At 32.5% G+C, this 14322-nt stretch overlaps 1 protein-coding gene across 1 annotated transcript in view; it reads left to right on the top strand.

Annotated features, from left to right (window-relative positions):
* Nucleotides 1-1911: 1911 nt before the first annotated feature.
* Nucleotides 1912-14322, top strand: part of LOC110025892 — a 17313-nt gene continuing 4902 nt past the window's right edge. The window contains 6 exon segments of the mRNA XM_020726578.1: nt 1912-2268; nt 2413-2571; nt 2574-2607; nt 4383-4455; nt 5619-5766; nt 7476-7585. Coding sequence (XP_020582237.1) covers nt 2005-2268; nt 2413-2571; nt 2574-2607; nt 4383-4455; nt 5619-5766; nt 7476-7585 — 788 coding nt within the window. The 5' untranslated portion in view covers nt 1912-2004.

Raw genomic sequence — 14322 nt, forward strand, 5'->3', positions numbered from 1 at the left:
TTCAATTCATTTGTTGCTCGAATATTAATAATTAAATACTATTTTGTATATTTTATTATCAACTTCATCAATTTATTATAATCATTAATAAGGGATGGACGTGTTAAGTCGTATTAGTTATAAAAGAAAAGTCTATTTTGATTCAACCATTATTTGTATCGTATACGTTATTTTTCATTTTATTTTATATGTATTTGCAGGTTTGAAATCATAATTTAGCAAGAATGGAGCATAGGAGCTACATGCCCATCAGGCGCCCCAATTTCATTCCGATGTGGCTGAGCGCTAGAAATCAGCATGAATGGTGTCCCGACACCCAATTATAGTGCATTGGTGCCCAATACCTTCCTCGCACTACAAGAGAATAAAGTTGGAAGAAATTTGGTGTCTCGTTTCTAACGCCCATGCACCCCATTTTAATCACCCAAGTGCCCGAGTCAAGCATCAGATAAGACCTCCATGCGTCCATAATACAAAATGGTGGGAAAGTTTGTGCCCAAGCTGGTCTTAGGCGCTCCGTTCAAGCAGTGACCAATGCACATCAAGACGCCAAAGGAGAAAAACCTAATGAGTGTTCTAGCACCAGCCCAAGCGCCTAAACACCCGGTGACGTGTTCTGGCAATTTTTGCAGTTTCATGGCATGAAGAAGATATTTAAGTAGAGTTGTTATCATTCAAAGTATGGCGCTGAGGGAGAAGTCAGAGATATCACGAGATAAAACCAGGGAATGAGTGAAGAGTGTCATCGGAGAACTTAAGGAATGGTCAGAGAACTTTAGTGTAAGAGTTCGTGAGAGTGTTGTGAGCATGAGAGAGTGTTCTCCTAAATGAGACGAGAGTTGAAGAGTGAGATCAAGCGTATTATGTACTCGAAATGGGTGTAAATACATTGGATTCTTTGTAAAATGATTATATTTTAGTGGAGGGTCTTGGCGAGACTATTCTAAATTATATTTGCTTAGGATTTGAAATGTTTGTTCATCTTTAATTAGTAGGAACTAGATATCCTACCTCTTATATTAATAATTTATTCATGTTGGTATTACTTATGTATTGTGATTAATATATTGATTGTAACACATTGATATGATAACATTTTGCATGTTATTTACTTCAAAATTAGTGACTTAAGAATGTTAAAATGAATTGTGATATATTTTCATGGAAGTGAACTGCTGGAATAGTTAAGTTAACACTAAAGTAATGGAATCACGTAGACGAACACACAACTACTAGGGTTTCTACATGGTTTATAAAACTAAAATCTAATATGAAATCCTAAGGCTTTTAATGACCTCAAAAGATGCTCAAGAGCATTGCTGTTCTTGCTTGTCAACAATATTTGGATCACGTGGATAAAGCTACATTGTTACATCTAATTCAAAGAAGGCATTCCCACTTGATAAAAATTTTAAGCTTAGTTCATAAGATTAAACTATTTATAAAAATAGTTTTAGTCACTCTAACAAATTTATAAACGTGACACTTCAAATTAAATGTAAGACTAGTAAACTAAAACATTATCCTGTTGTGATAATTAACTAGTTCCCCGTGGCATCAATACACATATTCAAATTCATGTATTACTTGAGCGACAAGTACACTTTTGTGGTTGTCTTGTGCTTCACAGTATATTGGGCATCAAATTTTTAGCATTGTTGCTGAATGCGATACGATATTAAATTTCTATTTTAGAATAATTTTTGTTGAACCTTCGAAGTTTAGGTTGAAAATCGTAGAATAACTATTGACGTATATTTTGTTGTGCATTTCTTATTATAAGCCAGCACGTCAGGGGTTATTTTATCGATTTTTAATTATTTTTTCTATGTCGATTTAAAAAATAAATTTAGGAAGGCTATTTTAAAAAAAATCGCCTCTCACATTGTACCCAATTGGAACATCGTTCCCGCCAAATAACCGACTCAAAGACACAACTCTAAACCCTAACGATTAGCTGCACTTCCAGGTGAGATTGAACTTCTAATCCTCCTTTTGTTGCTCATGGAATCTTCTCAAGGGAGGTGGCCACCACTCCGCCCTCATGGCGGCAGCGGAGCCGCTGTCGAGGAAGAAGACGCCTTTCTAGGGTTTGTGGCGCACGCTAGGTCGATTCTCTTCCCGGACGACAACCTGCTGGAAGACCGGGGATGCGCAGAGGACTCTCGCGTGCCGTCATGGAGCTGGGTTGTCTCCCGTATCCTCAAAACCTGCATCGCATACCCTAGCGGAGTCACCCCCGGAATTCTTCTATCCGAGATCTTCCTGGTAATCTCTCCATTCCCGAAACCCCATCTTCGATCACTTTAAACTACAGCTACTAGGGATCGTATATATTGATCTGTGTAGGTGCTAGGGTATGGTGAAAGCTCTGATTCTTGAGTTAATGGGGCTTTTGATTCTTTTTGACAGGCTTGGTGCGAGCAGCGGAGGTTTTTGACCTCAAAAAAGAATATGGAATGGATGGCTCCATTGAAGAGGCGGCGCAGGAGAACAAGGCTTCCGAACACAGTCACCATCGATTCAATTTTTGAGAAGAATTTTCTCTCTCCAACCAGCTGCATTGAAGCGGCTATTTTGTTATTGTGCTTTCGTTTCTTCTCCCAGGTACCTCAAAACCTGTCATTCCTTCTCGTACTTATACACTCACCGCCTCTATTTCCAACAGAGCATGCAAAAGGTGTGCCTTAACTTCTGTTTTAGGATAGAAACAATTTTCATACAACAATGCTCTGTTTTTTTTTTTCATCTTCCAGCAGTTACAAAGACTTAAAATTTATTTTGGATGAATCTTGTGAAGATTCACTATGATTGGGGAGCAAAACAACGTTGCCTTGAACTGAAAGCAGTTAAAAATATTGATTCTTCTTTTGTTCCAACTTTAATTTTAGAGTTGTCATCTTGTTCAACCATGGAGGAGTGGCTAACAGTGTTTTAGTCTGCTTAATGATCAGTAGTTGAATTTGCAGTGAAAGAGGAAGGGACTTTTGAGCTTAAACTTCATTTGATCCTACTTACAAGGTGGAAAACAATTTTACTCGTGACATATAGTTAAATATATTGAAGTTTAATGTGATTATATTACTAGTTTGCATAGATCCTCTTTACAAAAGTTTAAATTTAAAGAATGAACCAACCAACTTGGTGGGATCCGTGCATGTGTTTTAATCCCACCAATTCTCGTTCATTGTATAGTGTGTATTCTTATATTCTCTAGTATTTACTTATAGGAATATTTTGTAGATATTAAAAAAAATCTACACTTAAGTTTGATTGTCATTCTGCATGCATTGTAACTTGCTTATTTACTTCTATAATCATTTGGAAATTACATGGATTTATATATTACTTTGAGATCTAGAGATAAATTTATTCATCCATTCCCCATAAGTTTCTTAAATAACATCCTTTACCTAATCTCTATAAGTTTGTTACCCACCACCTTCTACTTAACCTTTTCATTTTATGTTTTCTAGCTACATTCACTTAATATTTATAACCTTGATATCTACCTTATTCAAGCATTATACAAAGAAATTGTTGCATGGTGCTGAAAACCATCCCGCAGTCGCAAGCAAATAAATGAGAGAGAGGGAGGGAGATAGAGATTCTGAAGCCTTAAGCCATGTAACAAGGAAATGAAGACAGAAGAAGCTCTTTTAGTAAAGAAGGGAAAACAATAATAACAACATTATCAATGCATTCTTCTACATGCCTAATACTCATCTTCTTAGTAGGTGTGTTATCCCATAATCATTACATAGATAAATTGTTTCTCTATCCCTATCTTCAAATTAATCAAAGATAAATGCTTGTTATACTCTTTTGTTATATTTGATCTCTCTGCAGTCATGGAGAAAGGCAGATCTTATTAAGCAAGCCCACACAAACTTGCTTTATGATTGTGTATTTTGTTTGTTCTTTGTATTCATTTTGCTTGTAACTTTTATGCGTAGTCATGTCCATGAGTTGTGAAGCTTCATATTTGCTATCTAATCAATGCCAAATATGGTAGGGAAAATGACCATTTACATTTAACCACAAAACAAATCAAGTTATTTTCCTGTTTATATGATATGAATTGGAATTTGAGAAGAGCTTCCATAGCACAATCAAGAAGACAAAAACAAAAATGCATGGTGCATGAGAGAAAAGGCGTCAATAGTTTTCTAGCCATTCAATTGCATTGTGCGGAATTGTTTTCACTGGTTTATAAAAGTTCTATTACAATTTGTGATCTTCACTGTTCTTATATATATTTGTTTTTTATCTATATTCTTATTGATTTCAATTCAAATGTGGGCTAATAATAAGAAGTCTAAACATACTGCTAGTTAAAGTGCTAAATATCTAATTAAAATTTGTACATGTCATATGATCAGGCACAGACATATATATGCTTACTTTGGGGGATCTATGGAGCTCTTGCACCATTGATCTATATCTACATCGCAGGTAGAAGCTCTAACCTGCTTTTGCTCAAATCTATAAATATATTTTATATTAAAAGTTAATAATTAGGGTGGGTGCAAGAAATTTCTTTTAGTTGGCGCAGAAACTATGATTTCAAAAAGTACTCATGTTTCATTCGGACTAAATTTGATTGTTTTAAGAATTTTTTTTGTTCTAGTTTTGATGTAAAAGGCATAAACATGTACTGATATAAAAAAAAAAAAGTGTTATTTATAATTTCTCCTTTTGAGTTTTCATACATATTAATTTATGCAATATTGTAAAAATTTTTCTTTTCCATTGAATTTGATTTTTTGTCCTCTTTCAAAGTTTTTCGTCAGCTTATGTGAAATTAAAATATTTTAGAAAACCTAAAATTGAAATAAATGATTTTGCTCGACTTTTGTTGACATTGCATATAGAACATGAGAATGAAAGGGGCCTTCTTTTTTTTCCCCCCTAGGATTTGTCATTTCCCATACACACGCCACACAATTACACTTCAATAAAAAAAGAAAAGGCATCCCACATCAGTATACGCTAGCAAGCCAAAAGCTTTAATGGGCCTTTTCACGCATGGCAACAAGCCCTTACGCAACTTTGCCATCGGGCTTCCACGAATAGCCCTGCTACATTGTGACTAGTGTTTAAGGGTTTGTAATGATATTTATATTAAAAGAAAAAAGAAACTAATGTTAGTGTACCGGGTACTTCTGCCTCTTTTGATAATGTCATCACCTGTATAAACTTCTCAAGGAATCCTATATTTTATGTGCACCTTAAAAATTCAAAATTCACTAAAAAATTATTGTTGTGTCAATTGTTATATTTAAATGTTATACCTAGAGGGTTAATCTACTCTCCGCATATATCTATAGTTAGGAAAATTTACATCCATTCCACTCAACTCTTATGTATTTACATATCCAACACCTAAACTTCATTTTTTACATATATGCCACCTTACCTATGCATGGAAAATTGGTATTTCACTTTTTAAAAGTTAATATAGTGGTATTTTTTATGTGATATGATATATTTGGGCGGCATAAATGTAAAATTTAAAGTGTTAGATATGTAAATAGCTAGGAATTGGGAGTTACGTATGTAAATGCGCCATATATAATAATAACATTTACTTGTTGAAAAGTTGTCCTGCTTTCCAGATACTACCATCTAGTTGAATCGGATGGTGGGATTTTGAAGAGAGGACGGGAGATCCTCCTTACAGGATGCAGTCTAAGGTTGGCCATGGAAGGATCTGGTCATCATCGTCTTTTGCCGACGGAGTATTTGGTGATATTGTTAGATGAGGTAATGTGTGCAGCTCTAGCATGCTCTGATGCATACATTTGGTTTTTGATTATGGGAAATTTACATACCTAGCACACTATTATTATGTATTTACATATCTCACACCTAAACTTTCATATTTCATATATCACTTTGGTCATTTAAACCTATGGATGAAAAGTTATATTTTACATTTAGAAAGTAGTAATTATGCTATTTTTGATGTGGAAGTAAAGATTTGATTGCTGTCTGTGTAAATATGTAAGTTTATGTTTGGGATATTTAAATACATAAGCATATTGTGCTATGTATGTAAATATGCCTTTAATTTACTTAAATTCTTTTAACAAATGGCGTTTGTCTGGCTTGTCACCATCAAATTTCTACAATGTTTTAAGATTGGGGCATTTACATACATACCACACAATTCTTGTATATTTACATATCTATCACCTGAACATTCATATTTGCATGCATACCCAATGGTGGAGCCATAAATTTTTCAAAGAGGAGTCACAAAATATATTTTTTGAAAATTCTATCAACATTTTTCATCCATGCTTGAGAATGGACCAATAGATATCTGCCATGTGAACGGAAGACAATTTTAAGAAAAGATGGGAGTTGGACTGATACATTCAAGCTAATCCAAGATTTCCTCTATTCTGAATACTCTCGGTTTGGGTTGTCTAGGTGTACACAGTTGTTGGACTATTTTTGTTTTTTGTATATTTGGTATTTCATTAAGCGTTCTTATAAATTAACTCTAATTTTTTTAAGCCAATTCAAGCATTACCCAAATTTGGTGCATTTGGGCTAAGCTTGGTCCATCTAGTGTTAAGTATATTTGGTTAAGCCTCTGGAATTCCTTAAGAAGCCTTTAACTATATTTCTAAGGGATTAGTTTCAGTTCCAGGTGACTTAATTTAGAGTTTGTTTGGTTTCAAGTTTGGCTTATTATGGTTTCATTTGATTTGAGTTTAGGTTAGCCCATTTTAGGAAGGTTTGAGTATTCTTTGTTGAGCAAAGTGGCAAAATAGTCCCTTGACTAACATGGAGCTATTTTAGTCCCAAAGTTTATAGAAGTGCCAATTGGTCCCTAGACTCTTTAAATTGGGGCTCTAATAGTGCCAAATTGGTCCCCAAACTCTTTAAATTGGAGCTCTAATAGGGACTAACTTGAACTCAAATCAAAAAAATTTAAAACGCTAACCTAAACTCTTTAAATTGGGGCTTTTATAAATTTACTCTATTTTTTGTAAGCCAATTCAAGAATTAATCAAATTTGGTGCATTTGGGCTAAGCAGGTTTGAATATATATACCAAATAATTTAAAATACTGAAGTGCTCATACTGTATAAAACATGCTGCAAATTGGAATTTTCTGACTGTATTTTTTTTTTTGGCCATTAGTACATTCAAATATTTGTTGGAAATTTACATTTCTAGCAAACAATCCTTATGTATTTACTTATCTCACAGCTAAACTTTAATATTTACAAACATAGCGTTTTATGCTTTAAATCTATTCATGAAAATGTGTATTTCACTTTTGACAAGTAGTAATAATGCTATTTTTTATGTGATATTAAATATTTGAGTGCTATGTGTGTAAATATAGAAGTTTAGGTGTGAGATAGGTAAATACATTAGAATTGTTTGCTATGTATTTAAATGCCCCAATATTTTTTTGTAGAAGAAATATTGAAACTAAAAGTTCTTTAAAGCAGGATCAAGATGAAGATGCCATGTTATTGGGTGCGCGGTTTTGCACAGATTCTTTCTCCAGCATCACGCATGATGCAGTTAAAAATGCTGCTGCATTTTATTTTTATGCAAGGTAAGTTGTTTTAGATTAGCAAGCAGCTCACAAGTCTCAAAAAGTGATGTTCAAGTTATTAACTTTGGCTTGCCTCTACCATCCTTTTAAGGAGCAAAAACATCTCTTTTATACGTTAGATTTTGATATAGGTCTGCTCTTTGAAGGTTCCACTAGTTAAATTACCAGATTTATCTAAATTTAATTCATTCACCTGTTTAACTACATTTAATAATGCATATTTGCCTTTAAATTCTTGCATGCTGAATCTATTGCCTTTTAGCTCATATTGATGTTATTAATTTTTGAAATCTTTTATCCATTATTGGCATTATAAGCAAAAATAAACATTTGATAAATTTGGGAAAATTACATATGTAACACACAATTCTTTTGTATTTACATATCACATACCTAAACTTTCATATTTACATACATATCAATTCAGTGCTTTAAACCTAAGTATGAAAAGGTTTTTTTAACTTTTAAACAGTGGTAATAGTGCTATTTTTAATGTGATAATAAGGATTTGAGTGCTATGTGTGTAAATATGAAAGTTTAGATGCGGGATAGTAAGTACATAAGGATTGTGTGCTATTTATGTAAATGCCCCATTAATTTTTTATATCCATTATCCATTACTGGCCTTATCAGCAAAAGTAAACATGTTCTACTCATTGACAGTTCTAATTGATCATAGGCAGCCATTATGGCAAGGATTCAACATAAAAACTGCAAAGATATTCATTCCCCATGCTTTTACTAGAAACTTCCTAGCAATGACACGTTATTGGTTGAAGTGCTTCTTATTTTGGCGCACATGTAAAATATTGCTTTATGAGCACACAAATAGTTTTTAAACTTTGAATGGATGTTCTCCTCATCAAGAAAGAGATTAACCATTTTGTAGTTATTGTCACCGGATTGGACCATCACTATTGTTCCCTTCAGAGAATGTCAGTTATTGCATGCATTGTATTATTATAAGAGAGATGGAAAACCTGATCGAAATTTGAAATAATATTAGGACCATACTATGTATATCTATTAGAACAATCTAGTCTTTTTATTATTGTTGTTGATGAGAGTTCAACAACTGCGTGGTAACATAGAGTGATCTTAGTGGATAATTTGGAAAAGTGAGGGACATAAGTCAGGCTTTCTCAAATTCTAAAGGGAGGGTTTTGAATATTGGTACCTCCTGAAAACTCAAGAAAGTTGTCAATGGTGGCAACTTTTTTAGTGAGATGAAAAATATCAACTTGTGATCAGGAAGGGGTATACTCCGATAATATGAGACACAAGGAAGGGATTAATCTCAACTCATGAAATGTCATGACCCGACTTGAGGGCTTGAAATTTCCAAAGCGGTAACGGACGGTCGGACGGTGAAATTTAATATTTTCTATTCATTTTCCATCAATAACAATTTACAATTAAAATATTAATGGAAAGAACTAGTAAAGAAAACAATTTAATTAATAAGTAAAATTTTACCTTTATATCTTCTAACATGGCCTTATGTACACATCCTCTCATATAGTGTTCATTTTTTATTTAAAAGCTTGAACCTCAAAAAAAATAAACTAACATAATGAGTTATATAAGACAATCTAGTGGAACAATTACACTTTAGTGACCCGCAAAAAAAGGAGACAATATGTATGTTGGCATTTTCTTAAATAGTTTAGAAAATCATATAATAATTTAAATCATAAATCTATGATATTTATTCATGGAAGAAATCTAAATATGCTCATGGAAGAAATTTAAATATTTCTACATGCATCAGCTTTTAGTTTATTTTTTAATATTTGATCTTTAACTTTATTATACTTTATATTTTTTAACTTTCACATTCTTTTCAGGAGTATCGTCTAAATATAGTTGAACACACCATTGATCGATATTCTTTCGTCGGCATAGCGGTCCGTGATCTAAATTACATGATTGTCTTAGGTGAAAATGTGCCTTCTCACTTCAGGTTGATACTATCCTTTCAACACAGTGTTTAGTGATCTAAATATCACAATTGTCTGAGATGGTAAGAATACATTTATGCCCACGGGTACACTGACATCCCCAGTCAGTAGCATGAGAGGGTGAATTTCTCAACTCAACATGCACATACAAACATTCATGTGTTAATATTTTCATACTTCATAGCATATATTAATTTTCTTATGCAACACTTTGCATTCATCTACTAATGAACAAATACACATTTACTAGAATTTAAATGACATCCAATAATCTAATAACTTCATAGGTAAACTATTATGCAAATGTTTTTGCAGAATTATCAACATGCATGTGTCTAACTTAACAATATGAAGACATCATTGGTAGTTTAATTCTTAGTGAAGTAAATCATAAATTTGAAAAAATAATATAAAAAATGTAATCAAGAAGTAAGAAATACTACTGTAATGTAGAAATATAATTCTCATCTTAAGCTTGCTTATTTCTTTCTCCTTAAAATCTTCATTTCTATTGTATAGTCCCTATCTGATCTTCCTTGTCCTTGAATTTGATTGCTCGCACAATCTTAATCGCTAGTTTTTGATTTATAAACTTGAATGTTAACTTAATAACATTAAATAAAAATTATTTATATAAATAAAACACCAAATCCTTTGATTAGTCCCCGTATTCAAATATAAAAATCCTTCCACTTCCGCTTCTTGCTTCCTCTGATTCCGATCAATACAACCCTTCCTTCAAAATTTTAATGCTCGCTGATTCAAATCATAACAATATTTACCTTATTAAAAAAATGAAACGATAGTGATGGGGCTTGAAAATTCAATGCCCCGGGTCGACATTAAATAAACCTAAAAAGTCAAATTTAAGTAAAATTGATTTGTATTTGAGAGAAAAAAGATTAATATGCAAATAATCATAAACAAAACATATAGGAAAAATTAAAAATTCATTGCATCAATTGTCTTCAATAATAATTCAGCAAGAAAAACTAAATACCAACTAATGAAATAAAATAAAAGAATAAACCAAAAAGTAGTAACTAACCCGAAATTAAATATATATCTAAGCTAGAGCTGTGGTTGAAACATAAATAACAAATTAATAAAAAAACTACTATTGAAAGGTTTGCTTTTGTAGCGACTATCCACCAAGCCACCGCCTTGTAGGGAATATTAAAAGAAGTTTTGCCATGAATGAGTTTGACAATTAAACTCAATAAATAACTTCCATTTTTATAGTGTAAATGACAAGACATGAGGTATGCATTGCAAACAATAATACTGGCACCATTTATAACGTAGCGAGTGTAATGAATATCATCAAATCATCATGTTCGAATATTGCATAGTATGAATAATTAAAAGTGTCAGGGGCTCTTGTTTTTCCATGAATAAGTTTGAGAATTAAACTCAATAAATAACTTCCATTTATTATAGTGTAAATGACAAGACATGAGGTATGCATTGCAAACAATAATAGTGGCACCATTTATAACGTAGTATGTGTAATGAATATCATCAAATCATCATGTTCGAATATTGCATAGTATGAATGATTAAAAGTGTCAGGGGCTCTTGGATGATTTATAATATGGTGACGTTCATTTGTGGTAAAAAAAAACATTTATGTACTAATATATCCAAATGCAGCCATATGAAGCATATTCATATATGCCTGAAGAAAAATTTATAAATCATTTCTCATAATTTCTTTATAGATTTATTTGTATCTATAGTAGGTTTACTAAAACAAATTGAATCAAGAAGGTTTTAATGAACTCATGAAAAGCTCTATAAGTTTCTAGAAACTTTTAGAATAAGGATCGTTTAATCAAATTATTCTCAATGTGATATTGGAAGATTCAGGATTAAGGAGATACACACAATATTATTCAAATTATATGATGGGTATAAATGGTTTTTATCTTAAAGAATGTAGCTTTTTTTTCCTTATGATGACTCCTTAAATCCTAGATATGACACTTACGGGAATTTACAGGATGGTGCTTACCTTGAAGATTGTACTTGGAGTGTTTTTAGAAAAACCACCTTTTCCACACTAACTATTTATCATTTTCTTTTTATTTCTCACTGAATGTAATTTCTGTTTTTCTTATAAAAAAATTCGAGGTTTCTTGCTTTCTCTTTTTGTTGGTCCCCGAGTTCTTTCACCACTCCTCAACACTGTTATCCATGCAATCTAGTCATCAACTATCATTCAATTGTCCCAGCCATTAGATTCATTGCTAATCTCATTGTTATTGTAGGAAAATGTATTAACCCAACACCCGTCCAAGTTTTATGGTGTTTTTATTTTATGTATTATAGCTCCTCCATGACACTAATTTGTATACATGAATTTTTGATTGTTGTGGTGATGACATATGCTTGCCATGCATTTTTTAAGGATGTTGCTCACCAAACATTCATATTTATAGTTAGCTTATGTAGAAACTTGTGTGATCTAATGGTCTAAGTTATAATATGATTAGTTATTTGATACAATTAAACTTCTTCGCTTCCTTTGATATTCATTGTCACATTTCTTGACAACTTGCTTAAATCAATGCGAAACAGAATAAAGACCTCTTAAAATTTGAATTAATTTCAAATATTAATCAAGAGTACTTGCCCTAGTACTTGGTTTTTCTTATGGGACTAGTGGTGCAAATGAAACTAATGGTGATAAAAATTGCATCTTCATTTTTATCATCTAAAATTGTATTATACTTCTTGATATAATAGCAATATAATCTAGTTTTGCCGACACATTTGCTGCTCTTAGAGTACCGCCCTTAGTCGGTGCAACATTTTTAGAAATTTCAATTATTTTGTTATGTTTAGGGCTTGTTGAAAAATAACCTTTAAAAATAATTTTGACTTAATTTTAAGCATATCATACACATTTTTAGAAATTTCAATTATTTTACATAGGCACGAATAGTATTTGGAAGTGTTTGCGCCTTCTAAAGGAAAAATAATCTTTGGAGTAGAGGTTGTTCTGATAATGATTTCTTTTTACTGATATCATTTTAATGTAATCACTTCCTTATGTCAAATGATGCTCAATCAGTGCTAAAGCTTAATTTCCTTTTGAAATAATTTTGACTTAATCTTAAGTGCATTGGACACTTTCTGTGGTTTGTTGAAGACGTGTATGTGTTTGACACAAGCACAAAAAGTATTTGGAGTGTACATGCTTTCTAGAGGAAGAGTAAACTTTGGAGTGGAGGTTGTTCTGAGAAATATATCTTTGTACTGATATCATTTTAGTGTAATCATTTATGCTGTTATGTTTAACTGTATAGGTTTTGACTTTTGATGATTTACATGATCATGATTTTGTGCATTTATTCTTTGTATTGTAAAGACTACGATCAATGTAAATGAAAATGATGTTTACTCTATCGTTGTATATTAATTATGTAATGGTTCAGTAACTCTGTGTTTCTGGATGGGAATATTTAATCATATCCAATTGATAATGCTTTTAGATGGGAATAATGATTTTGAAGTTATAAATGTATATTATATTATAAATGAGTTGTTGTCCTTATCTGCATCTCCCCAATTTGGTGTAATTTGTTACGATGTCAAGGCTACATTGAGTTAGTATGTGATGAGAAGCAGCATGTAATGACTAGGAGGAATTGAATTGTGCACCAAGCCTTCGAAAAATATTTAGAATCATGACAGAGAGTGGGTAGACATCAGGATTTGCTTTTGCAATATAAGTAATTATTTTTATGTATCATTTGTATAATTATTTATTATGTGTTGGGTTGAGATCATATGACACACCAATAATAGGATCGGACCACTGGTGGGAGTTCTAGATAGGTTTTATTGCAAGATGAGCCATAGAATGAGGCTACCAAAAAGAAATGGTGGCATAATTGCTTAGTGATGGGTACAGTATGACGAGTATAAAGAGTAAGAAATGGATAATACGTTAAACTCTTTTAGAGTATGAAGCCACCCTAATTCAAGGATTTTGTAAAGCCACAAAAGATTGATTATTAGCTTCTATGAGTGGAAAATATATTTGATGGTAGCAAGTGCCTAAAAGGCATGAATGCTCCATTTGCTGTATTTGTGCTAGAGGGTGAGTCAGAGCATTTATGGTTGGGACAACATGAATATAAATTTTAAGGAAGATCAAGGGTGCATTTTGGGGGGCGGTGCATGCTGCACCACAATTTTTTTGTTTGACAAAAAAACATTTTGTTAGCTTTTTGCAACTGAAAGTTTTGTTTTGTCACCAGACCTAGCTAAGTACACTGGCTGCTAGAATGTTGCGGCATGAATTTTTCAAAAAAAAAATTGTAGTATCCACTGCAATTTTTTGATCAACAGTTTTTTCTGCAGCAGTTTCACAATTGCTTCTTTAAACAACTGCAACTATCCCAAAAAGACCCAAAATTCCATGAGCTTAGGGAATTTCATCAGTTTTTTGAAATTGTTTTGTACTACCTTCAGCTTGGCAGCAATTGCAGGAGTCTTTCTCAATGTTGATGTAGGGAGGAATGATAGTGATGCAATAGGAGGTTGATTTCACAAAATTGATGAGATACTCAGCTCGCTTGATCAACAATTTGAAGGAGAAGTTCTATTGGTTTTTGAGAGGGTTGAAAGATAATCTCAGACAACCATTGATTCCATTTAGGATAAAGAAGGTTTCCAAGCTAGTAGAAAGGGCAAAACTGATTAAGAATTATACGACCACTGTTCAATAAAAGTGGGATGTTAGCAAGATAAACATGAATGGAGATA

This window comes from Phalaenopsis equestris, unplaced genomic scaffold, assembly GCF_001263595.1.
Source record: "Phalaenopsis equestris unplaced genomic scaffold, ASM126359v1 Scaffold000340, whole genome shotgun sequence".
NCBI classification, from domain to species: domain Eukaryota; kingdom Viridiplantae; phylum Streptophyta; class Magnoliopsida; order Asparagales; family Orchidaceae; genus Phalaenopsis; species Phalaenopsis equestris.